Source organism: Poecilia reticulata, linkage group LG12 (genome assembly GCF_000633615.1).
Source record: "Poecilia reticulata strain Guanapo linkage group LG12, Guppy_female_1.0+MT, whole genome shotgun sequence".
Taxonomy (NCBI): domain Eukaryota; kingdom Metazoa; phylum Chordata; class Actinopteri; order Cyprinodontiformes; family Poeciliidae; genus Poecilia; species Poecilia reticulata.
Genome location: NC_024342.1, coordinates 19258299 through 19285990, shown reverse-complemented (window position 1 = coordinate 19285990; position 27692 = coordinate 19258299). Strand labels below are relative to the sequence as shown.

At 38.3% G+C, this 27692-nt stretch overlaps 2 protein-coding genes across 10 annotated transcripts in view; both read right to left on the bottom strand.

The window, feature by feature from the left end:
- nup214 (nucleoporin 214) overlaps positions 1-15247 on the bottom strand; it is a 34758-nt gene extending 19511 nt beyond the window's left edge. For 5 of the 6 annotated variants that reach the window (XM_008424408.2, XM_008424411.2, XM_008424410.2 and 2 more), the window contains exons 1-11: positions 15061-15247; positions 13234-13429; positions 12967-13121; positions 12483-12681; positions 12313-12383; positions 12145-12208; positions 11624-11727; positions 6304-6410; positions 6103-6169; positions 5693-5816; positions 8-166 (exon numbers count right to left, since the gene is read on the bottom strand). In XM_008424408.2, coding sequence (XP_008422630.1) covers positions 8-166; positions 5693-5816; positions 6103-6169; positions 6304-6410; positions 11624-11727; positions 12145-12208; positions 12313-12383; positions 12483-12681; positions 12967-13121; positions 13234-13429; positions 15061-15102 — 1288 coding nt within the window. In that variant the 5' untranslated portion in view covers positions 15103-15247. Of the gene's footprint in view, positions 1-7; positions 167-5692; positions 5817-6102; positions 6170-6303; positions 6411-6995; positions 7184-11623; positions 11728-12144; positions 12209-12312; positions 12384-12482; positions 12682-12966; positions 13122-13233; positions 13430-15060 lie in introns of those variants that run through there. The other variant, XM_008424413.2, reaches the window with a different exon arrangement.
- A 1292-nt stretch (positions 15248-16539) lies between these two features.
- Positions 16540-27692, bottom strand: part of nacc2 (NACC family member 2) — a 37483-nt gene continuing 26330 nt past the window's right edge. For all 4 annotated transcript variants that reach the window (XM_008424407.2, XM_008424403.2, XM_008424402.2 and 1 more), the window contains exons 4-7: positions 24706-24882; positions 23124-23229; positions 22788-22885; positions 16540-22694 (exon numbers count right to left, since the gene is read on the bottom strand). In XM_008424407.2, the coding sequence (XP_008422629.1) occupies positions 22177-22694; positions 22788-22885; positions 23124-23229; positions 24706-24882 (899 nt within the window). In that variant the 3' untranslated portion in view covers positions 16540-22176. The remainder of the gene's footprint in view (positions 22695-22787; positions 22886-23123; positions 23230-24705; positions 24883-27692) is intronic.

The window sequence follows — 27692 nt, the reverse complement described above, 5'->3', positions numbered from 1 at the left end:
GTCTTACCTGGATTTGGCTGCCTCTCTCCTTCCAAGGTGATGGTATTAAATGGTGAGACCAGCTGCTTAACCCCAGGATTCAGATTGAGAAGCGCAAATGGGCAGAGTACTCCCTCTGTGGACAGCATTAGCATTGTCGGAGCTGGAGGCAAAGTCTTCTCGTCAGCTTTGGGAAGACAGAGAATGATATTAATGTTTGTTCTACAAAATGTACGGCCACAAAAGATGTTTTAATTTAACAAAAATAATCAAACGTTTCTTAAACAACACTTTCGGTCTCAGATGTAGAGCCCACTCCGACTCATCGTCATCACTGTATTTAGCATCATTTCACTAATCAAGCAGTCGGGGGAATCTTTACAGCTCTTTGGCAAGGGAACACTCTGAAGCATCAATAAATTAAAGATCCAATCAAATATGGACATTTATATGGATTTGCAAGAGAAATTATTTGTGCTTTACTCTAATCACTTTTACAAGCGAAAGTGAGAGCTGTTTTTCTTGCTGTGTGCGGAATGAAGACAGACTGCTCTTTGTCACCTTAAGTGTAAAATTCATGAGAACATTTGCTCATATGTTAGCAGCACACTCATCTTACGACCTTGCCTCCTTCCGCCTAGTGTTTAGCTTAAAAAGGCACTCAAGTCGTGCTTAAAAAAACAACAACAAAAAAAAACCTTAAGATGCTTGATTGTGTAAAATACAGCCCACTGTATCTCTCTTCTTGCCAAACCTTCAAACCTTTGCTGCTCCTCACACCCACTTCTCTACACTTACGAAAATCTTGCACGGTGCTGGCTGCAGCCCAAATGTCAGAAATCAAGATTAAAGGATCAAAATTCGGGATTCATATAACACATATTAATATGCTTATGTCAAAATGTATATTAATGCTCACAGATCAGGAAAGAGTGTAAAACTCAGGAGATCACAACATTTACTGCTCTTTTTCAGATTTTTCACATAGTTGCACTTGGATATTCAAAATCATCTTGCATTTTGCATGCAACGTAGACTAAATACTTTAACCACGGTTGAAAGAATTCATACCATTTTGGATTACAAAAGCACATTTTAAGCTATTTGGGAGGCAAAAGGGTGAAATGGAAACAACAAAAACAAGCACAGTAGACCTCATCAGTATTCTGCATTAGGATCGTCTGGGCTTTGTTGTTTGTTTTGGTCCTATAGCTTGTCTGAGCCATTTTAATGAGTACATTTGTTCTCCCCAGATAACTCCGCAGTTACTCCCCTCCCTCTCCTCCTCCCACTCCCTTCTTGCTCTGCCCTACCTAATGCCTCTCTATAGATCAAAGTTTTGATGAGCCTACAATCATGTCATAATGTTGCTCAAATTGCAGTTCTTTTCCTTAACAGGGAGGAAGTTCTTGACGTGAACGAGGAGAGATGTGACTAGACAGCAACAGCAACTCTACGTGCGTGTCTGCCAGACTGGGCCGGCCAGGATGAAACAGTGCACTGAGACGGGTAGCTTATCACTATTCTTTACACACGCTGCAACGGAGCACTGCAGTGGATGCTGCGCACACAAAGCAGCCTGATGGATTTCGGTTTCATCTGATCAATAGAGGTGTGTTCAGCAAAAACATTTCCAAGATGAAACAAAGAGGCGATGGATTGCTGCACGAGAGATGAATCGAGATGAAATGGAATGAAAACAGTTTGCAGTTTCTAAGACGAGAGCAACAGGCGGCGGCTTTTGCAGATCGACTTGTGAAACAAATGGTCGCTTCATTGACACGACCATCGCCTTTAAGAACGGCCTTGAAACTTTCCTTTTTGATCGTTTGATTGTTACGTCTGGCCATGTCACTTCTGAGAGGCCACGAGACAATGGGGAGACGCAACAATAGAGTCTGAGAACCTCTCCTCTTTGTTTTTTTCTGTTAGTAAACGCCATTGTTTCTGTGATTATTTTTTTTTTCCTGTTTGTTTGTGTGCCTTTTCTACACTGTCAACCTCCAGACGATCAAGGCAGATGAACACCCATCGTGAGACGTGATTCTGCTTGTTTAGAGAGTTCTCCACTCTATTGTTGCTTTGTGCAGCCTTTAGACAAATCTGAAATGCAAGCCACTGTCTGTGGAGTTGCCCAAATAAAGATTTTCTTCTTTGTTATCAACACAAATCCACTTTTTAAATAAATCTAATTCTAGAAAAATTCCACCCTAAATTCATTTTTACGTTACAGATTGCCACCTACTCAATAGAGAATGTACAATTCAACACTGCATATTTGACACATCAGTCTTTCTGCAATGCAGTAAACAAAACAGTCTAGAATGCAGGGCTTAAAGTAAAAAAAATCCCGAGCCTGAAACTTATAGTTATGATAGAAATTTACTATAGTGTTGCTATTGCCACAGTTTAATAAAAAGTGTCTTTGAATAGTGCAACAATTGCTTCTAAAAATACAATTAAGAAGCTAAACACTCAAACTTAAATAAGATTTCAGTACATTTCAACTCAAAACAAAATGGATGGATAGAACTGTAACTACATTAATCATAGCTCTTCTTCTCTTCAGTCTTTCTGTTGGTTTCTGGAAGTGCAGCTTTGTGCTGCCTTCAGGAGAATGGGACATCAGAGCATCATCTATAAAATTTCACCCACATGGCATTTACTGTGCTAACCAGAGCTTTCATTGGAAAAATAAAAGTTCCAGGTCCTTTTAATGCCATACAAATATGAGACAGAAACATTGATTATATCTTTATATAGACCTGTCTATTGATTTATAGATTAATAGTTTTACTGGACAGAAATTACAAAAACAAATCTGGTTCTTAATCAAATCTTAATGAGTCAAATTGAAAGTGTCATGGAGTCATCAGCCTCATGACATTAACACTAACATATTTATTTCATATCAAATCTAATTAAAACATAAATAAGTGATCAGTTATTTACTGTTATGGTTTGTAAGATATATTTATTCTCAGTACTAGATATGGTCTTAAACCCATGGCACTTCAACAATATAATTTTACCTTTTATCTGGAAATAGTGTCTGTTTATTCTTGCCATACAGGAATAAACAATTATTGCTCGAAAGGTCTTGCCACACCAGTTTATTCCTCTGTATTTACTTTAGTTTCTTAGTTTATTCTTGCATTTTGTTCTTCATTAATTTCTATTTAGTTTCCTTTGATTAGTTTTATCCTCTCGGTTTATTGCTATGTCCACTTTAGTTTCTTTCCTGTTGCTAGATTTATTTGATCGTTTATTGATGCTCACCATCAAGTAATCTTTACTCATCACCTGCTGCGCTGCATAATCATCATATGTTTTACATCATGTGTTGATTTTTCACTGTTCAGCGTCGGATTCTCTGTTTTTATGCCATAATTCACATCTAGTTCGTCGCTCCGTTTTATGTAACACTTCTCCTGTTTCAGAGTTTTGCCAATGTGCGCTTCGTTTTTTTTTTTACCCCCAAAGGTGCAGGGCGTATCGATGGGGAAAACCAGACTGACATAAACCTTTTAAAACAACGGAAACAATTTCGGTATTTTGATTATTGAAATTTAAAAGTGCTTTGTTGTTCCATCACCCCCGTTTCATTCCGGACCACTTACAGCACCGTGTTAACGCTATACAATGAACGCTCTCTATCGTGGTATCACCCATGGAGGGACTTCTTTATTTAAATGGGTTTATTTTTCTGAGTGATACAAAGTCAGGGTATCGTGATTTTAGCAATTACATGTTTATAAGAGCGATTTTCTGTTGTCCTTCCATGGAAGCGGGCAGCAAACAGACGGACAATAAAACACTTAATATAAGTTGCTCCTTTGACATCACAGAACTGCTAAAACATATGTACAAAAATCCTCAATAAAACATAAAATATTAAAAAATCAGACACCAGACAAAGTGAATCACAGCAACGTCATCAGCCTGTGTAATGCTGACCTGATGGTGAAGCTACTAGCAGGAGAGGAGCTGCGCCAAAAGCTACAAATAGAAGAAGAGCTGCCATCGATACAGTTGCAGCTAGGCATGATTTAATGTTACACAATACAGTTTTACCAAGTTGCTCAAAGTCTAAACTGGCATTGTTGTGCATTTAAGGTGTAAAGTTTACCTTCGACCAAACGTCCCCAAAGGAATCCCAGCGCCCCCCTTTTGTAAAAATGTCCGCCAACTTCTCGTCTTGTCCTCTTCTAGTCATGCCCAGGGCCACTTGTTTTTAATTCCTTTCCCAACTAAACGCGTTTCTTTACCGGGTGAGACAAACTCCATCTTCTTTCATATCGCATTTGATTTAACCGCCGAATCGAACGCATGCACTGCTTTTCTACAAACCGTTTTACAGTCATTGGTCAAGAACACGAGAGCTAGAAATCTGATTGGCAGACATCTTTGTCTATTATCTACAGTTTAGTTGAGGGGGGCCGTTTGGTCCAATGCTCGCTTTGCTTTAAAGTCTGGCCCCCAGACGGAGCTCTTTACGCCTAAGTTTCAAACGTCTGACTAAATAAATCTTCCTTATTTTAATTGAAAGTAGTTCTTTAAATGTCCTGTGAGATGATTTACTTACCCATGTATCCATAACAACCGGAACTTTCAATATCCAGCAAGTTATTTTCGCAATTTACTGTCTATTAAACAAGTGCCCTCCTGCCCTCGGGATTAATTACACTCTCTGCAGCTGCGAAGTTGCCGTATTAACCCGATATTTGCTGGAAAGTGCAATTTCTCCCCTTTCAGCAACCGTTGGAATTTTTCAGATAGCGCTACGTGTGGCGGAATTACGATACTGCAAATTTAGATGTATCGCCGAAGACACATTCCCGTCTAGAAAGGTCCGGGAGACTACAGTTTGGTTGAGGCGGAAGTTTGGTCAAAAGCCGGAAATCCGGCCCCTGGCCGGAGCTCTTTAAGTCCTGAGAATGTGTTTTGATTTAGTTTAATAACACAACTTTTCAATTGTGCTTCATCTGCTTAAAAATAGGGAAATAAAAGTAACAATATCAGCTTCCCCCTTAATGATGCTTTCCTCCAATGATGTAGTCATATTAATGTGCACCTGATTTATTCGTGACAGAAATGTGTAACTGTAACTATAATAGCAGCAAAATGAAAATAAATTTAACAGTGGTTTGGAAATAATGTGTGTCTGTATTAGTGCGGCAATTAGCGCATGCCAATTGCTTTCTACTAAATACCACAGTACATTGACTTCACAGAGATGTGGAGGTGAGGTGTATTCAACACAGTTCAAATCAATCAAGAAAAAAGATCAAACAGCAAAAGTTCATATCTTCAGTGTGACAACATTTAGGAAGTGTGATTATAGGAATAAACAACATCATATGTTGTTTTTAGGTTTAAACTGGACTACATTAGCATGAAGTCAACTGAACTCAAGCATTATCAGCTTCAAATTATATTTAGAATTAGAATTTAATCGTACATTTTACTTTCCTCTGCAAATCTGTGGATTTGTAAGTATTTTCCTACAGGCCCGGTCTTTTGAAAAGTCCTTCTCACCTTGTTAAATAAGTTAGGTTTCTAAAGGATTTCAGATTTGTACTGTGAAAACTGTATTTTTCTTTTATTTATTCAATCTAATTTAAATAAGCAAATTTAATTTCTATAAATTTTAAAGGATAATACTTTTCGCTTAGTCTAGATAAGAACTAATCTAGACGTTTACCACACTTACTGATTTGGATCTCCTGCTGGCTTGTGTAGTCTATAGCTAAGCCAAGAGGCAGCGTGTCGTCATTCGTTTCGGTCACTGGAAGTTCTGCTCTACTAGCATCTTCTAGAAGCCAAACCTCCCACATCTACAACAACAAGCATCAGAACAAAGTACAAATCATTATTAGCAAGTTCTCGCAACTCATCATGCTAAATCCTCATTTCTAATTTAGGAAATCTAGACAGATATTGTAGATGTTAACTCTACTTTATCACATTTATCAAGAAGCCATGTTCAGTACTGTACATGAGATTTTTGTTACTTCAGACAATTAAGGACAGAGTCAAAGAGTGATTCTCTATCTTTCTATATTCAAAACAGAGATTTAACATGTTTGCTTTTTTTATGTTGTTTCTGTTTGTGTTACATACCCTGTCGTCTTGTCTTGCAATTACGCTGACCTCAATAGACGCCGCTGATGCAGCCAACATAAGATCCCTTTAAAAACAACAGTGAGACACAGCAAAACTATCAATTCAACATGACAATGAAATTCTACAAAGGGCAGTTATTTAAGTAAAAAGTGACTTTTTTTTATTGTAGGCATAAAAAAAAAAAATGCTGACACCTACCAGTCTTCTATGTGACTGAGGAAGTAGTGATGCTGTCGCTCTGTACAGCTGCCAAAAACACTCTCACCAAAGTTTAAATACTTTGGCTCCACTTTCTCATCCTTTTTCTGGAGAATTTAAATACAAATTATCAGTGATAAATAAACAAAAAACATCTGACTATGTACTGTGTTCTCAGGGTCTCCCCCAGAAAACTTGCTAAGCCCGGTGGTCGGGGCTCGAGGCGGTCGACGGTGTTTTTATATTAAAATATGTTAAGTTGACAGTAAATGTAAAAATATTACTTTGTAATTATATGTTACGGAAAAAACATCTCCAGTGAAATGCTATTTAAACCCACTGTAGCGTCCCGGTTGAAAAGATGGTATCTTTAACTGATGGTTCACGTTTCTTTATTCAACAACCTTTGTACATGAACACTCTGTAAGAGCTACAAACATACAAATGAAATATCATTAGTAACTCTTAGTGGTTCTAACCTTTTACCTTAACCTATAAACCTTACTTTATGTAATATCATTAAATTTACAATACATGTATTTAATTAACTGTAACATTTCTATATTACAAATGAACTAAAACGTATTCTAACTGTTTCAACTGTTCGACAGTTAATCAAATATTAACACCATTTCATGTCGAAACATAAACATCACGCTCAATAAATACAGTTCACTCATCAAAACACCCACCTTCTTCCCTCATCAACCAAGGGATAGCCAATTGATTGTCTGGACCTTAATTGGACTATTCCTTAGTTATCTCTAATCGATCGTAACTTGTACGCTCGCTCACTCGCTGCACTATGTCCAAAACAGCCAACTGTCAGTTACTGTCAGAAGTTTGTGTAGATCGCCTAGCAACCTTGTCACCCCCAAAATCCCCTCAAATCAAAACATCGGTCAAAAGGCAACAAACAACTCCTGACCAAATGAGGAACAACACCAAAACAAACAGAAAAGAAAACAAATATATATATATATATATATCAATAAAATTATTTACACCCACAACTAGTCTAAAAACAACAAATCTGCACTTCTGTTTAATCGAAATTAAGTCAGCAGCTCCATCAGGCCCCCAAGGGCTTCAAGGGCCCCATAAACGCTAATATTTTAAAACAGACCACAGATACATGAATGTAACACTTGTTTATTGAAATTATCAATGCTGTTAAATTTGTTTCAATTGTTTAGGCATACATAAATTAAAAGATTTTAAATTGTTTAACATTTAGATGCAAGATTTTAAGGAGCTGGCAAGTACTTTGTAAAACTTCAAAGGACAATATTCATAGTTAGATTGTTTTGTTACCATAGCAACAATCTGTTGCTGTGAGTTTAATCTTTGAATTTACAAATACAAATTAGTAAACTGCGATTATAACTTATTGCTTTTTAGGCTGGCCAATTAAACTACTCCCTTCTCCCATATTTCACTAAATCTAACACAGAAGCTGTTAGAGGTGCTGATGTTTTTAGCAGCAAGAGGGGCCCCCAAATCAAATTCTGCTCAAGGCCTCATACAGCCTTGGACTGGCCCTGCATGATGAGGTAATCTGCTGCACTACGCAGCAATGGGTACGCGCAACAAACGGGAGATTTAATTCAATGCTGCTAATGTGGTTTTAGCAGCTCTTCCATTTCGTGTCTGTTGAGTTTTTAATCGTCACAGAAACTACTTTGGTTGGTCGAGTTAATGGGACGAGTTTCTCAGATCTCCATGCGGCCGCGCGCATTAACTCCAAGTAAACAACGCATTTGATATGGTTTGATGCATTGTGTAACCGGAAAAATAATACCAAAAATAATAATAAAATAGTATAAAATCAGCATGATGCGTGACTCCGTGGAGAGCAGGAAAGCTCCTCACAGAGTTTAATTTACTCTGTAAATAATACAAAAATTTTAATTTAAGAATAAAGTAACAAAATTTAAATGGATAAAGAAATAAAGAAAAAATAGCTCCCACCACTTCTATTCCGTCTTTACTCGCTCTGTATGTCGGCATTACACACGACCCGTTGCCATGGCAACCGACAACAGCTCAACGAGCAGATAGAGCAGAGATTACCGATCAGGGATAACAACACCAAAAAGCAAACATTTCCCACACAAAAAAGTAGCAAAAACACTAAAACAGAACATCCAGTCTGTTACATTATGTTGTCATGGCTTAATGTCTATATTGTGATTATTAAGTTTTCGCCTGACTACCGCGTTGGTTGATTAACTGATTTAAACAGCTGCTCTACTGATGACTTGATGGGCGCGTTGTTTAGTGCTAACGGAACCAAAACACACCGAACTGCGCAGCACATGCCAAGATTATCAAAGTCAATAGCGGGATAGCAACAGTTAGGCTAGTATAACTGACCCACTGCTCACTTGTTCAATGTTTTCTTAAAATTAAAACGTTTTCCTCACCTGTGAAATCTGAAGCCCTTATTACCATTATCTATGGTTGAATTAAAAGCTAAACATTGCGTCCGTTGTTCTGATTATTTGCGTGATTTTAGTAGTTTCCTGACCACCGATATTCCTGACTCAATGGCGCATGTGTGACTTACGATAAATCACGCAATGAATCCATCATTGCTGCTGGCGCTCTGTCCTTCTCTCGCACTTCTTGCTACTTAGCAGTGGGTGTCAGGTTACATTGTGTTGCATTCAATGTCGGAAAAAAGAGTTTCATGCGCTTTATGTTCGATTTGCCATAACTATTTATTGAATTCATTGTCGCTAGCTGGGGTGGCAACAGGGGTGGCGAAGCTCTTGTTTGGGGTGGCAACTGCCACCCCAGTAGATCCGCCCCTGCACAGAGCCACACGCTAGGCAGCGTGTTGAGATGTAAACGCTGCATATAATTGTTCGTTTACAAAGAAAAATCATTCTCACCAATCCACAAAGCGCACCTCTGAATTCGCTATGAGTTATTCCTGCGGTTCACTTTGAGCTGCGCAACCAGAGCTGAGTTCTCCAAAGGATCATAATTCCTCACAGTGAGTTGATGTAAATATCCATACAAGTCAGCTTGTGTCCAGTTTCAGTGAAAGGAGGCGCAAGCGATCCCGCTGAGGTAAAGCAGCGGCAGCGCACGATTCAAAGCGCAAATTGGTGATTGGTCCGCGCGCTGTCAGGTTTAAATGCATAAACTATAAACCTAAATCTGCTCTGCTAGTGAAATGCTAAGAGCAAAAGAGATGTTTGCAGTCCAGCTTTAAAAAAAATAATAATTTTTTTTTTTCCCCCTAGAAACGTAAACAAGCAAAGCTTAGCCTGGCGGCGGGGCTAGTAAAGCATGGCGGGCCGCCAGGCTTATAATACACTGGGAGAAACACTGAGTGTTCTGACACCAATTTGTGGTTTGTTTAAATGTACATTAATAGTTATGGTGTTTATATTACAGGTTTTCATCCATCTATCATTTAGATAATATCTAAATGATATCTTTTGATATCTAAATGATAATGTGGCCAATTCATGGTTGGCCATATTAAATCATCAAGTTCCCCCCCCCCCCTCCTGTCCCTCCACGACTTTTTAAAGATATTTTATCTAGCATAGGGCAGCCTGTTCTTGCAATTATAAATAACAGTCTGTCCTCAGGCGTGGTCCCTGCTAGTTTTAAACATGCAGTAGTGCAGCCACTGCTTAAAAAAACCTGGCCTTGACCCTACTGTTCTGGCTAATTATCGGCCTATTTCGAAGCTGCCTTTTCTTTCTAAGGTTTTAGAAAAAATTGTGTACTGCCAGCTGACAGTTTTTAGATGGGAATGGCATTCTGGAGGTTTTTCAGTCAGGTTTTAAAACTCTTCATAGCACAGAATCTGCTTTAATAAGAGTTTTTAATGACATCCTTCTTGCATGTGATTCTGGTAACCATGTTGTTCTGATTTTACTTGACCTAACTGCTGCCTTTGATACAGTAGACCATGACATTTTAACATCACGATTAAACCACGTTATAGGTATTGGTGGCACTGTTCTTAAATAGTTACGGTCTTGCCTGGAGGAGAGAACAATTTCAGTGAATATTAGTGACTCTGAATCATCTGCTGCTTCAATGCCTTATGGTGTCCCGCAGGGCTAAATTCTGGGTCCACTGCTTTTCTCTCTTTATTTACTGCCTCTGGGTTCTATACTTAGGAAACATGGGATTTCTTTTCATTGCTACGCTGATGATTGTCAGATTTATTTGCCCCTGAASCAGAAGGATGTCCATTCCATTAAACATCTCCTGGCATGTCTAGGTGATATTAAAGCTTGGTTGGCCTAGAACTTTTTAAATTTTAATGAAACGAAAACAGAGGTGATGGTGTTTGGACCCAGTGGCTCCTGTGACCTGGGACCTTGGAGGTATATTTTAAACCTGTTATTACAGATCTTGGTTTTAAGGTGGACAATGATTTCAAATTGGACAACCAAATCAGAGCCGTGGTTAAGTCCAGTTTTTATCATTTAAGGCGATTGGGATCAGTGAAATCTTTTCTTTCCAGGCAGCATTTTGAAATGGTGATCCACGCTTTTATTTTGACTCAATTGGATTACTGTAACGCACTTTATCTGGGAGTCAGTCGCTGCTCTCACGTCTGCAGCTGGTTCAGAACGCTGCTGCACGACTTTTGACAGGAACTCGACAGAGAGCATGTGACCCCTGTCCTGGCCTCACTTCACTGGCTGCCTGTATATTTTAGGATTCATTTTAAAATTCTTGTTTGTTTTTAAATCACTGCATAATCTTGCCCCGGCTTACCTCTCTAAGCTTCTTCACCCCTATGTGCCCTATCGGTCTCTCAGGTCCATAGATCAGCTGCTCTTGGAGGTACCGAGATCCAGAAGGAAGCTCAGAGGGGACAGGGCTTTCTCTGTCATGGGCCCTAAGTTATGGAACGACTTGCCTTTGCAGGTTAGAGAGGCCCCTTCACTGTCCACTTTTAAAGGTCGTTTTAAAACCCATCTATTTTACTTGGTTTTCAACTCCAGCGGGCTCTAGTTTTAAATTGTGTTTGTTTTTAAACTGTAAAAGTTTTTATTTTTTTATGTTTTTTATTGTTATGTTGTGTTTTAATGTACAGCACTTTGTATCAGCTGTGGTTGTTTTAAAGTGCTTTATAAATAAAGTTGGTTTGGTATGGTATCCTTAAACAGTTTCATAATAACTTATCGAAAATGTCTCATGTTTCATATATGTATAACCTGCTCTTCAGAGTTTTGCTATGGAGTCTGGCACTTGTTTTCTAACATGGGAGGTTTCATATTGAAGTCTATAAATTGAATTAATTGAATCGAATGAGCAACATAGGTTTTGTGGTACTTACAGGGAGGGAGATCAGCACCAGCTCAGGAGGAGTCTCAAGACACCCGTCTGCGTAAGCATATGCCACTGCAAACACAGGTGTTCTAAGCCACAGCACATCCAGAGCTGCACAAGAAAATTAGAAACAAAGACAAAAGTCAAAAAAGGTTTTAGTGCATGATGAATACATGGTTAGAATATCAGAAATTGCAGAATAAAATGGAATCAGTTTATAACATGGAATATTTACAGTGCTAATGCAATAAAGTACAGACTGTATTCGCTGCTGTAGTTTTTTTGTGTTTTTGTTGAACAAACTCAGAGTGTGTCCTACATTTCAGCTAAGACCTGGCATAAGGACAGTGTCAGAGAGACGAAAACCCCCTAGCAGCACAGAACCAAGTAGGTTTATTCAAAGTACCTGCCTTCTACTCAGGGCTTGTTGACCCTGCTTTCCTGAAACGGGGGCCCTGATATATCTCATCAGTATGAAGACGACTACCTGGGCAGAAACAATTTCCTTTTCAATAAATCCATGTATACCTTTGACTGGGTCATCAGAATTATAGAAAGGTGGACACGGGATAACTCTCTTCTCTTCCAAAGCCTTTTGAGCAATAAAAGATAATCAGTTTCACTCCTCAAACAAAAACAAAACAAAACAAAAAACAAAAGAATTTAATCTTATAATTGTAAATAAAATGCACTTACTGGTGTATACTGGCTGACTGTGGCATTCATTTTTCCCACAGCAACCTGCTTTCCTTTTGGACTCCAGCTAACTATACAGAGTAAAGTAAACAAGCCGCAACTGAGTCAAACAACAGGTATAAATGACGTATGAACTGAATTAAATGTATATTTCTATAAGTTAGACTTACGGCAGGTGACACCACTGTTAGCAGGTAGCTGGGCCTGAATCTTGACATCACCTGTAACCTCAAGAATCATCATGCTGCCATCCGACAAGCAGGCGGCCAGCATGGAAGGCTGAGCAGGGTTCCACTTCAGGTCCTGAACCAAAGCATCAGAGGCCACAGCTGGCTGCAGCGACGCAAATGGCAACTTCTGTGGTCTGGCCTGACAAAAGAAAATATGACAAATCAGTAAATAAATGAATGACTCAGTTTTTTTTTTTAATTCTGAAAATAGAAGGCTAAAAAGCATTTTGAATGCATAATTTCCCATTTGAAGGTTATGTTTTACGTACTTCTCACAGCTTTACGTGTGCTTAAATATTTCCAAGAAACAATCTTGGAGATCACACAAATTTTCGTTACAAACTTTTTTTTTTTTTTTTACTTTGTTTTGTTAATCACAAAATACTAACGGTAGCATTTTTGAAACAAACATTTAAGCAGTTGCCTTGTTTATGAAGGTCCGGACATCATAAAATGCGATGGACAAACCGGTCTCCTCGGATGTCCCACAAACTGACAAAGTGAGTTCATCACAACTCAGAGCCAAGTGGTGCAAAGACATGTCTCCAGTCACTTCCACCATAGCTGGTATGCCTTTGACTAGAAGACAGTAAAAAAAAAAGAAAAATCAGTTTCAGCACCACAATGACATGACATCCAGAACATTCTGTAACAAAAACGTTGAATCAAACTTGCTTGGATATGTCCTTACCTACTTCGTAGGAGTTCCCATCAGCTTTATCAGCAGCAAGAATATTTAGAGTAAGATACACTTTGAATGTTCGGCCAAGGCCAACAAATGTCAAACCATATTTGTTTGAAACAGTTAGTAGACTGGATCTGTCTTTTGGCATATCTTCAACAGCCTCAAAAACTTGTACTTTCTTCATCTGTCGAAACTGAAAATCCTAACAAAAAACAAACAAAAGGTTACGTACATCATGGTCAGACAACACGTCACTGTATCGGCTACAGTACATCCTTCCACTTTGTACCTTTAGACAAATCATTTTGTAACCACAACACGGCTATGTACAAAATTAGTCAGATCCCCAGCAGGTTTAATTTTAAAGTTATTTTCAATCAACCGATTTTCAATTTGACTTGCACAAAAAAAAAGGAATGCCTAAAATTATGTATATCTTTCTCAATAATCCATGGAGCATTTTGCAATCAACCCCATATCAGAGTTGCTGATCAGCTTTCTGTGTGTGTTCTCTGTTGCTTTGTTGATTTATCTTAAGCGTTGAGCTCCAAGTCTTTGAGGTTGAAAGGCCTCCATGTCATCGCCCAAATCTGTAGCTTCCTGCACAGATTCGAATCAGATTCAAGTCACCAGTGTTGCTTCCAGAAATTTGATGGCAGACTTAAAAGATTACTTTCAACTTCAATCTGCCACAGAAATGGATGTTTATGGGATTAACTGTTCACTGAACTGCCCCTCACATCCTTACAGGGTTTGCCCATGCCTATCTCCAATGGTCATTGGGTGATGGACAGGGTTCACTCAGGACAGGTCACCAGGAAATCGCAGGGCGACATGGACAAACAACCATGCATACACACACTCAAACCTGTGAACAATTTAGGGAAACCATTTCACCTAGCAGTCATAAGTTTGGAGCAAAGCCAGGGTAAGAACCCATGAATGAACAGGAAAAACGTGCAAATTTAATGCAAAAGGACCTCCGGTCAGGATTTCCTTCTTGTTGCAAAACACAAGTGCTACCAACTACAACACTGTGAAGATATGAATATTCATTTGGCTATGTTAAGGTTTTTTCTTTCTATGCTTTTAAGTTTACAGACTTTGACTTCATCGAGTTTTAAAGAACTGTTTTTGATGGGGGCTTTTTAAATCAGTTTTTCTTTGAAATAAAAGAGGAAAAAAAACCTTTGTGTTTCTCTCCAGTCTAAGCCAGATTCAATAAAATGCTGTTTCGCTTTCAGATTTGCTGTGGCGATCCCGCACTAGCATTCTAAAAATATAAATAAATAGCTAAATCGTGCTTTATGACATATTTCCGCTCAACATTTAATAATAATAAAAAAAAATGCTTTCATTCTCAGTTTCTGATATTGCGCTAAAAAATTGACCAGTACGAGAAGTTTAAACATAGCCATTTAAATAATGTTATACAACCACAAGATAACACTATCCCAGCACTACGCAGGAGGAAATGGTAACAAGACTTTGATATCACTGAAAATATGTGATATAATAACTGGATAGCTATTTTCCAGAGTTATTTAGTAAACAATATTTTTGCTAATGTTCCAGCACACGTAGCTAGCTAAAAACTTAGAAGACATAAATTATCGTCTACTTTAACTTCGGGAGCATTTAAACTAATACCATATAAAACACATTAAAGTCAATGTTAATATTATAGTTGACTAAATACACGTAGAATGCCAGGGCAAACTAAGCCTAATTTTAAAACTGACCAAGGAGCTCACTGGGTAAGCTAGTCACAAACAGAGAAAATGAACTGACGCAGTAGCTTCCACATGCTAATCTGCCAACACACGACTTTACCTTCATTTCCCTCTCGGGAGGGGTGTCTGCGTCGTCTCCCATTTTCAGTATCAGAAGCTACTGCCTTTTGCGAAAATGTACGGTATGTGTTTATTTCTTGAAAGTCCGTATCTGTGATAAAGTTTAGATGAGCCGCATTAGTACAGCTGTGCACACAGCGCGCAAATTTGCCCTGAAGAAACGATCTCAGGATGGCAAGTCGATGCCAGAACACAGGATCACTGCGGTAGCTCAGGCCACAATGAATTGAGCATTTAGTATTTTTATTTAATATTTAGTAATTTCTTTGTTTATATTTTCAACACTTTTATTTAACATTCTTGTGCATATCCACATTTAATTAATTTGTTTGTTTGTTTGTTTGTTTGTTTATGATCTGAAAATGTCAGCATTACCTCGTTGCTTTATTTTCCCCAGTCAGTAGAAGTGGATAGTTACTTCATGGTAATTGTCTTCCAGCTGGCAACAAGCTATTTAATCCCAGATGATGAATTGAGTGGCTTTCATAAACAACCATGTGGAAAGACATATCATGTGGTTGTGGAAAATATGTTAGTCTGTTTTAAGAAGGGTCAAGTCACTGGCATGCAAAGAAAACATCTAAGGCGACTGACTAAAACTGGAAGGAAAAACTGGAAGGAAAGCAGAGAACTATCTTCTTTGAAAAAGAAATATGGCTGGAAAAAACCTCTGAATGATCATAAATGGTGATCCATTTAACATTAACATTTGACATCAAATAAAAATAAATAAAAAAACCCAGTAGAACTTAAGGCTTATGGCACAAGGGATTTGGTCTTTAATAATGAATGCAATAACCTTTCTATGCGCAAGGAAGGCATGTGAAGGAATCACAAGGGATTTGGACCGAGTGACCATAAGGAAACGTAAAATACCTCAAATAAATTGATAACTGACGTAATATTAAAATTAATGGTAATTTTTAAAGCTTTATGATATTATTGTTTATAAATAACATTTTTGTGACTTTTGTTCTATTGAAGAGTGATGCTCGATAAAGAAGGCAATGATCATTTGCCGGATTACTTATGCAAAATTAAAAATTCTAATAAGACAAAAAGTGTACATCTCTCTTTCTCTCTCTTTTTATTTTTTAGAAAGGTTTGGATTTTTCACTGGAACAATTTCCTTTATTTCTCCAAAATGGTTCCTTTATCTTCAATAGTAAATTTGGCCAAAAAATAAAAGAAATCAACTTTCGAAGACTCCTTTTCTATCAAATATATTCTAGCAAAACCACAGCATTGGCTATTTTCTTTCTGTTGGCAACCCTTTAATGCCACGTTTGCATTGTACATATCTGAAGTACATCAGAACTTGCAAAACACATTTCTATAAGGCTCCCTCCTGTGTATAGGATTCATGGAGTCAGCACTATGGGCAGATCCCCAAACGCAGCCTTTCAGCTCTTGGAACACAAAGACACAAAGACAAATGAATAAGCCTCTCAGTACTGTACATGGTGAAGTAAGGACTTTTTTTATTAGAAAGCAGACATGTTTTTGTATTGCATTTAAAGAAATAAGGTACTCTTTGAATACACAACTTAAAACCCATAATACAACGATGGGAATGAAAGAGATTCATCTGCAACATCGAAAGTGGCAACTTGCATTTCCAGTATATATTATTGATGCTTGAGAGTCAGAAGGCGCATAAACATTTCAACATTTTGTCTCTTTTATGAAGCAGTATCAACACTAAAATAGCCTCATACCAATTTGCCTGCTGATAGTCAGAACCAACATGATGATCAAAAATGCAGTTGCATGATAACATCTTTCTTTTTTTCTCTCTCTTTTTTTTTTCTTTTGAAACATCTGTGTTGTCGTCCATCATCAGGTCACCAAAAAGCCCAGAGAATGACAGATAAGGTCCATGCCAACTGAGGACAGCTCTGCCCAATGAGCACCAAGGTTTGAGTCAGTCCTTGCTGCAAACACGCACACATACACACACACATAAAACCAAGAAGGCTGCAGTTGACACCATCGACCCTCCATTCTGAAAGTAAGCCAGTACAGAATGAAACGAGCTGAAAGACAAAAGCAAATAGCAAAAGCACAGCAAGTCATTTCACATCCCCCATAGTGCACTGTGGGCCTCATCCCTTTTCTGATTGTCAGCGCTCTGAACACATGGCTTTAAAAGTTGCATCTACTCGTCTGTTGCCTGTAGCCTTGGTCGCCCTTGATGTTTTTATTTTTTTATTTATTTTTATTCTTTTCTTTCGGTTTTCTAAGTAGTTCTAAAGTGCTGGCATCATGTTCGAGGACACAGACATACACGCACAAACTTTTCAGTGCATTTCTTTTCTTAGTCTCTGAAGATTTAGATGCACACTCAAACTGGGTAGTTAGTTCATGTATGCCGCTCTTAATCAGTATTTTGCTGTCGATTATGAAAGAGATTACATTTTATGCAAACATTCAATGAAAGGCCAGGGCGTATGATAAAAAAAAATAAATACAGCCCCGTCGACTGCAAGACGACTCAAGTCTCTGCTTGCAAACAGTGAAAACAGTTATTCAGCATAAAATACAGGGTGCATAAAGATCAGAGGTTTCATCGGGTCAGGGTGAACATCTGAATGGCATGCATTTTATGATACAAGTGTAATTTTTGCATATCAGTGTATAATTTTCAGGGTTAACCTTTCAGCAGAGCAAAAAAAAATAAAAAACTATTACAGTGCCCATTATTTTTACAGTAAAAGAGGCAGAGAGCCAAAAGAAGAGAAAAAAAGTTTTGAACAAAATAATAAAAAAATGGTTTCTGCCCAGCCACCAACCCCATCCTGTTTCTCATTTGAGCTCACAGTAAACATGACACTGGTTTCCATCGGAGAAACATGTAAAAATCATACACGTTATTTTACCTTTTTTTTTTTCTATTAAGCACCTCAGACGGAGCTCATTCTCTCATAGGTTAGCCATGACATTCTCTGAGAATTTCTCATTTTAAAGTGCAACATCACCCGGTTACCCCCATGCACAAGATGAAAAAAGAAAAAAAAAATCAAAGATCCCAGGAAGCTAAAAAGGAAAGTAAAAAAAAAAAAAGTTAAACTGACTGTGAAGGTGAGGTTTTACAGAGGAAGACACATTTGAGCGGATGCACAAATTCAACTACATCTGATTTTATTTACATATATTTGATAGGTTTCCCCGTTTTGCTCAGCATGCAAGGGTGTCCGAGAAGGAACCGGTCTTATTGTAAATAAAAGCTTAAATAAACACAGTGACCCTAATAAAGGGAGCAAAGTTTTTACATTCAAAAATGACATGAAAGAAAGTAAGTCAGCTAAAGTATGTCAACATAGTTAGAGTCATAATTTTAAAGTTTAGAATAACAATTTCAGTAAGAGAAAAGTCTGATCCTTACAGCCTTCTTGGCTTGTTTGTTTCTGAACAACTACTATGGCACAGACCCACATTCACAGTCTAAGGCACTGCTCCACACTTCTTTCATCACTGCAATGGAGTATATCACATTTTCCTAGGTCCTTACAGCTACTGCACTCTTTTAATTAGAACTGCTCTGAAAACTGTTAAATTGAATGCAGAAAAAACGCATTCCGTTTAAAGACATGTCAGAGAAAGCACAGATTTAATTGTGCAGATTCAATATCTTTTTAACTAGGACCACTTTAACCGATTTAATAAGGGATTATGGTGGGTTTTGATTTTAAGGTGGCTTGCCTTTCAACGTAAATGTATTTGTTTTTAACTGTTTATTTAATTTTTACACAGCTAGCTTATTTGACAAAACAAGAGGGGAACCCAATAGACAAAAAAAGTAATATTTATTCCCTCACAAGAGCAACATCAAATAAATTAGACAAGATGATGCTATAATTTAGTCAATCTTTTCATTTCACCACTAGATGAGCATATTTAAAATCATGTGGAGTAACTGAAACAAACCTCAGTTTTACACTTATTAGGATACTGCTGCCTGTGCTTCAACACACTGGAAGACCTGTTTGTATCAATTTTAAAATATTTATGCAAAAACATCACTATCAGTAAAGTTAACTTTAAATTTCATTTTTTTAAGTTTGCAATTTATATCAATAAAAAAAAATGAAGCCACATACTAAACAAAGAGATTCAATAATTTACTATATCATATATTTTAAAAAAAAAAGACTGTGACCCTCACCATAGCAATGCTACAATTTACATTCAACCATCATCTTGGCCATTCATAACCCTGGCTTATCTGGGGCAGATTACAGTTCTTCCCAAAGGGGGAAAAATAGAAAATAGAAAAAAAAAGAAATCAACTGTAAACGTTATGAACATTACCTATAGTGCAATCCTCACCCTGTTTTTTTTATATGCAGGGCTATCTAAAAGCTTACCCTAAAGATCCAAGATATACTTGTCAAAGACGGAGAAAAATTTGGCCCGACCTCTAAAGTGGCACATCACTGAAAAAGTACATAACAGATCAAACATACTGGGAGCATCTCCTTAAACCTCCTTAACCTCACTTGTGCAATCACCACATTTTTTTTTTTTTTAAGAATATTTGTGATAAAAATTTAAATTTACGGTCTACTTTTGTAATTGAATGTTCTTCGACTGCTGACTGAAACAAGCAAAGAACAAGGGGCGACATTCAACAGTGCATCATTTTAAATCAATGCATGAAAGAAAAACTATAAAGAAAGGCTCTTTGGACTGGGTCCTATGCATGGCAATGGCAACAAGCGTGAAAACGGACATCAAAAACAGAAAACAAGCTTGACGAATGCATGGCCTCAATCCCCCCCCCTTCCAACAAAACACAGAAACAGTCATCGTCAATAGAGACCCGTTGTTTCTATCTGAGCCCACAGAGTGCCTGATTGACTATGTAATCAGGGTAATGTGGTGGCGATTTGCAGTCTTTTGCAGGAGCCGCTTTTCCAGAATCCTTGGCTTCCCCCCCACTCGCTCAACTCTCTTGAGTGCAAACGCAGTAAACCGGCGTAATTTGCTCTTAAAAGTTTTCTTTAAATAATTTAACCACCAACTCATTTCCCCATTGGAGAGCGAGAAATCAAACCAACAACAAAAACAGGATGGAAACAGGACAGAATTGACTTGGTACATTTTACAACACCTCATGAAGGTGGAACAGTACTCCTCTCTGGCATTGCTTTTGTTTTTTTCAGTGTAGTGCACTTCATATATTCACTCTTCTCCGTTTAAGTGGACAATACACTCTTCAGAATTCGTACAAATAAAAAAAAAAAAACAACAACAACAAACTCAAACTAATTCGATGTCAGAAACAGTCAAAGCAGAATTACATCAAGATCATTTGTAACGTTTGGCGGCCTTTTTCCAGAAAGAGACGGAAAAAGTGCTTCTAGTTTTTAAACATCACAGCTCCAGGCAAAAGTATCTGTTACCTTATTTCAATACAGAAATGGGACTTTGCCGTTCTCTTTAGCAAATATTTCCAGCCATTGTTTGGATTTATGCATGCAAGTCTTGACATTATCCCGTGTTTTTTTATTTATGTCTCTGCATCTCCAAGAATTTTGTGATTTTTGGAGTTAGAAAGCACTGCAACATATTCTTTTGGACAGTGTGCAATTTGATTACATCAGTACATTAAACACTTGGATTACAGAAGTGTAATGATGAATGAGCGAGTGTTTGTGTGTTTATTTGCATGTACATATGTGCGGCTTGAGAGGTGTGGTCTGGAGCAGACACAGGCATCACATTGACAGTCTTGTCCGATATGTCCGACTAGATATGCACGAGAAAACAACAAATATGTGTGATAGATTTGTTATGTTGCCTTTGTTCTTAGAGTTATGGGGGAAAAAAAATAAAAAAAATCAGTAATTGCGGAAAATAATATTTTTGTAATTTTCATCATAAAAGTGACACAACACAGTGTGTTGTAAAAGTATCAATACCTTTTGAACTTTTCCATGTCGTAATAATATCATGTAATACTGCAAACTTTCAATGTATTTCATAGGGAATTTATGTAACCAATCAGCACAGAGTCGTGTGTGATTGTGAGGTGCAATCACACACAAGAAACCGATGCTCAATTTTAAGCAAAAAAAAGAGAAGAAAATCTAAAATATTCTCAATCCTCTCAATTCAATTTGATAAATTTGGGTCACAAAAATCCCGGTTAGTCATTTCTGCAAATGACTAACTGTAAATGACTTTCTTTTCAAAGGGAAAAAAAAGGACAAGAACTTTCAGTCTTGCTGTGCAAAGCTGCTCAGAACATCTGAAATTACAGTGAAGTTCAGGAAGTACTGACTCAGGTGTGGGGGTGAATAAAAAAATGCATTTGCTTAAAATTAGTAGAAAACCCTAATTCAATTCAATTCAACATTTTCTTCACATGTTGAATTGACTCAAACTCGATTCACATAAATGCACTGCTTTTTGTTGGTCTGTCACAAAAAATCCAAATAAAATTCAATAAAGTTTGTTGCTGTGACAAAATAAAAATGGACAGGTTCAAGGGGTATGATACTGGGGCAAAGCAATACATGGTAAAATAAAGCCAAAGGTTTCTTATTTTCTAGGCAAGCCTTTCACAGTACATTCTATATGAATAGTAATGGGATGCAAAGTGGTCTTGCTGTAGAGCTGTGTTTCTCAAATACAATTTTCCCCAAGTCACTTTATGAAATAATATTACACTGCAAACTACAACCTGCTGCAAACCAGCTGTTGGTGGTGTCGCACTGATATGATGAATCATTACAGCCATCTGTTTTGTTATTTGACCTTTTGGAATAATGCTGCAGACGCCCCAAGTGCTGAATACATACTTGGACCCGAACTGACTAATGCCATGCCTGTGTATGCTTTTAATAGCCGTTTCTTTCTTTTTCTTCTTTTTTCTTTTTATTTCACTGCATGTAAGTTTGCAAATACACAAGCACACACGAGCGCATGCATGTGTGGCCAACTTTTTTTGTCTGATAAAAGTTGCGAGTGCAGCTTTGTGTGTGGAGAACAAAATTTTCCTGCACGGAGGAGAGGAAAGAGTGACGGACGAGACGGCAAGAAGAAGTAAATGTGAGTGTTAGACGCATTTCATGACATGGGGGAGGGACATTCACTGTCCGTTCAACCTCAGATTTTGTCCAAAACTTTCCGCCCCCTGCTCGGGGGGCGTGTCTGCTGATCCGACCACCGACACCAAAATTGGCGCCCCCAGTGATCGGTCTGGTCCCTCCGATCCAGCTTCGTCGTCATCCTCCTCCTGATCCTCCTGGACTGCTGCTTCGCCTTCACCCTCGGCTTCTGCCCCAGCCGACCCTGTGCCGGGGCTGGCCGCATGAGTCCTGAGAGGGTCCTTGCGATCTGGATACAACCGTTGCTCTAGGCTCTTCAAATCATGCTCGAAGGAAAGGGAAACTCCTGACTGAGGGGCGCCCAGGGCTAGGTTCAGACCAACGGCGGCAGCAGCACTCATGCCCATGCCCGCCCGGTACACTTCCATGCCGTCAGGCAGCATGGACTTGATCTTTGGGAGCCATCTCTTGCGGACCCGCCTTGCGTTTGTGCACATGTCAGCAGCGATCACATTCATTTCACTCTCCTTGAAGTTAGGGTTAAAGTTTTGACAGTAGACTGTAAAAAGAGGAGAAAACAGCCATGTCCACTTAGTCAAACGGCTCCTATTAAAACAAGACATGCACAAGATCATTTACACAATAAACCTACGTTTCACAGCATTGAGGACCCTGCTGTCCAGGGGCTTTCTGCTTGGGTCACTTGTAGAAGAGCGGATGCCTGTCCCACAGCTATTAGCCAGAGTGTTTCTACAGAATCGCACAGTAAACACCAGGGGGCAGAGTCAGTAACAAACATATACAGTAAATCACATGGGGACACACAGAAACACACACTCATCTAGCTGCATTGCACAACATGACCACAGATGGAGTGTGAAAGTTGATTTGTGACAACGGCAGCGGCGCTGGAATCAAGCACACATCTAAGAGAAGAAGACACATGTCTGAACAATAACTGCCAACTTGTGCTTTGCTTTGCACTCACCTATCAAAGAACGTGGCTAAGAGGCGACGGAGCAACACTTTGTGTTTGATGCCGGCACACAGATGGCAGTTCATGAGTTGGCCTCGTGTCATGAACACCTGGGTTCCTGAGGTACACGGACAGAAAAGAATTTCCTGAGATCAACGCCTCTATCAGAATCCGTTTCTTTTCACGTTTAGGTTTCTTCTCGTTTTGTTGCAGTTCGTCTTTCAGTTACGTCTGTATTTTGTCTTTAAGGGAGTCATTAAGAAGTTATTGTTCCACAATGGGTTTTTAGATACTCATTGCAAAGTCATTCATATTGATATGTACAATCTCCATTTTACATGTTTCTAAATGTAAAAAACTAAAAAACATAAATAAATTTACATCAAGTTCACAACCATAGACTAATTTGTGTTGTATATCTCAGTAAAATACACTTACGTTTGCTGAAGTAATGTGACAAGTAATATTCCAAGCAATATGAACAAATTTGAGGGACATTATTGCAGACTGCAAGTCAAAATTAAGCATGTTTACTTCATTTAATACTAAAATTAGATATGATTTTTTCCCTCACATTATAATTTTCTGAATTCCTGTGCTTTTGGATACCTAACCCTAACCAAAATTTGCTAATGTTGCTATGATCATCTCTGTCTTTCAGAAAATTGCTCAATTCTTTTGCTTGAAAATATTCAAGAAAAAAGAAATCTATTTTTTACTTTGCTTCCCCGCATGCTGAGTGGTCACTGCCCATTCAGAGCATCTTCTCTGTCGATCGCTAAGAGCAATATCTGGCAGTCAGGCCACATCATTCAGTTTTTGAGTCATCATAACAGCAAGAGAAAAAAAAATCATTTCTCTTCACATTCTCAGAGCTCTGTAAGGGCCATTTGGCAAACACCCGGCAGCCAGTCATATGCTTTTTACTTTAGTCTGACTTCTACTCGGTCACTCTTCCATAAAGCCCTGATTGATGATATCTGCAGAGATGGTTGTCCATCTGCCACAGTCTTAAATCTCCACACAGGAACGCAGCAGCTCTGTTTTACTCCTTTCAGACAGCTCAAATTCACAGCACAAATTAAACCCACCATTCCAAACAAACTGAAATATCTGAGATCTACTGACTAGTCACGCTTCGCGACCCCTTCGTGACTTCTGTGAACATGAGTCAGGCTGTTTTTTTTTTTTTTTTCTTCCCCCAATTAGCTGTTACAATTCAATTTAAAAGGTGTTGACATCTACCTCTAATTTAATCAAAATATAAACGCAAATCCAAAAAAAAAAAAAAGTGTCCTTAGCCAGAGAATAACCTTTGACAGATTGCTGGAGGTTAGTTCTCTCATTCATGATCTGTTTGTTCTCTGATTCACGAATAGTGTTTCTATTCCTCAACAAAGCGCCCTTCTGACATCCTGAGTTTATTAGTTTGAGTTAATTCAATCAGTGAAATACACTCTTACAGGTATTGGATTTTAAATTTAAATTAGGTGCAACAGTGTGAATGTTTTCCAGAGAACTAATGTTATCTGTGCATGTTAATGTCTTTTTTTTAAATGTTTTTTTTTATAGAAGCTTGTGTTTGTATGCCTACCAGCGACCAATTCCAGCTTCTCTCCTGGGTCCCCCTCAGTGTAGAGCTTAGGGTGGCAGCGGTAGCCAATCTGGCTTATGAGGCTTGCAGGAAGTGCTACCAGGTCTCTGCGGATGAGCACGCAGTTGCGATTTTCCAAGGCCAATGGCATTGCTGCCAACTCTGGCTTGTCCTGGACTAATAACATAAAAGAAGAGAAATATTTAGAGGAAAATAAATTGGAGACATAAATAAAAACACAACCTTACCAATGATGTAAGCTTACAAGTATTCATACCGACTTCAGTGTATTCATTTGGATTATTTGTTAAAGACTCTCTTGTAGTGCTGCATAATTGTCAAGTGGAAGGAACACCATACAGAATATTTTTACAAGAACAAAAAAAGGTTGGCATGTGGTGTCTACCTCCTTTCTTCAATATCCCTAAAAAAACTTCCAGTGCAACTGATTTGCTTCAGACGACCTGAGTCTACTGTCTTCTAATGTAATCTAAGTACAAGTACGCCTGTTCCCAAGAGATTTGTTAGAAAATGTTAGTCAGTAAGCAGCTTCTAACGTCCAAAGACAATCCTGTACACTTAAAGTCCTGGACACGTTTGGCAATCACTGGAGAAGCAGCCCTCCAGAAGGACAACAACCATTAAGTGTATAATGATGTGTTTGATTGACCCGGGCCAGAACTAAACCCGAATACCATTCTGATACAAAGCCACTGCCCCAAAAGACTTATAGCTGTAATTGCAGTAAAGTAGCTTCCCAAGTGGACTCCGGGAGGCTTAATGTAAGTCCACTCCACATGTTTTTGAATTAATAATAATAATAATAATAATAATAATAATAATAATAATAATAATAATAATAATTGTTTTAAACCATTTTTCATTTTCCTTCCGATCTACAATTATGTGCTACTTTGTGTTGGTTTGTCTTTGTGTCTTTGTGTTCACTCCCCTCCTTTCATATGCATCTCTGATACAACACACCTGAATGGAATGAATGATTCATTGTCAGGCCCATGAAGAACTTTGTGAGACTCTGAGGTGATGATTCAGACATTTAAATTAGGTGTAATTAGAGGAGGGATGTGTTTACAAGTTGCAGGACAGTGGCTCTCCAGGACTGGAGCTAGAAGTCCCAGGCTCACTGCATAAAATCTCAACACCGTAGAAGTTTGAGGTTGTGGGAAAACAAAAAAAAACAAAACAAAACAAAACAAAAAAAGAGGTAGGAATACTTTTGCAAGGCACTATGCATGCTGCAAAAGCAAAAAATAATAATAAAATAAATAACATTCTTACCACCACTTTCTGTTCCCTTATTGACAATAAAGGATTTGAAATTGAGTTTGTGAAGTAGCTTGGGTAATCTGACGCAAGTTTGTTGTGTTTAATAAATGGTTCAGAGCATTGCAGATGTGTCCCAGATAAGTAATGATGCTGCATCAGTAACCTGATGTTTAGAGGGACCCAAATCCCCCCAAAAAAAGAATCGTTGGGTTTTTTCCACCCTAAATGATTTGCTCTAACCTCTGTGATGATTTGGAGACATTCTGTTCCCTTATTGACAATAAAGGATTTGAAATTGAGTTTGTGAAGTGGCTTGGGTAATCTGTTGCAAGTTTGTTGTGTTTAATAAATGGTTCAGAGCATTGCAGATGTGTCCCAGATAAGTAATGATGCTGCATCAGTAACCTGATGTTTGGAGGGACCCAAATCCCCCCCAAAAAAGAACCATTGGGGTTTTCCACCCTAAATGATTTGCTCTAACCTCTGTGATGACTTGGAGACATATGAGCACAGACGCAAAATAGAGAGAACAGCAGGAATTAATGCATTATTTCCAACACACACACACACGCACACACACAATAGATTTTTCCCTGGGTTTAAGTGAAGATACTTCTGCTTGCACACACACACACGCACGCACGCACACAGGAAAGAGGTGCATGGTTCTCAAATATCCAACAATGTCACCCTGCGGTGCTCTGACTGATTGCAGATAGAGTGGATTTCATGAATTACTGAAACTCTAGAGTTTAACAAACCCCATGCCATGCCTTTCAGTTTCAGGGTGAAAAAAGAATGATGGAGAGTGGCCATTTCATAAACATGTGCCATGTTTATGAAACATCTCTCAGAACCGTCAGCTTCCTGGATGTGAACGTAAACAAAGCGGATGCGTTCCAAGAGCAGGGATGTCTGCACTGGTGTGGAATTATGTTGAAAACATCTTTACAAAGTGAAGGAGCTGCTATTGCTGTGATGAGGGCTGTGTTGTTGGTCACGATGCACTCCGATCCTAACTCCATAAGGCTATCTTTAAAATGTGAGAACCCACACAAACTCTGGAGGCACAACGTCCTGCTTTCCTGAGATGTGCAGGATACATCATTTACGAAAGATGAAATAATATAAATGGAATAAAATGGATGTTGATATCTTATTTCTTTTTTTTAAGTCCTACTCATAAAACCTCAGGAGAAACCCTACTAATTTTTTTCTGAAAGTCATGTTGGATTGGTCCCATTTCAAGTGAATATCCCAGATTTGCACTTATGCAGAACATTAGTATAAAACTCATCAAATTTCAATTCCGAGTGATACGGAGTTCTTGCTTTGAGAAATAATCTGGTTGCCTGGAATCAGTTGATATGTCGGACCGGCCCGATTGGTAATCTACCATCGGAAACAAAGTCTAAGAAGAAGCTTCTTGGAAGTAAAATGTGTTTTCTTTGAAGGTATTTCAGCTATTCCTTTAAGTTAGTGCCAACAAAGTAACAAGAACCTCAACATAGCGCAGCAAGGAATAGTTCAAGGGATTGAACTATTCAATCCCTTGAATAGTTCAATTCAAAGAACTCATGGGTGTCTTGGAAATCCCACAGTTAAGATCTTGGAGTTAAATGTAGCAAGCAGAGATTGATGTTGATAGTTACTATTTCTAACCAGCCTTATCTGTTGTATGTGTGTGTATATATATATAT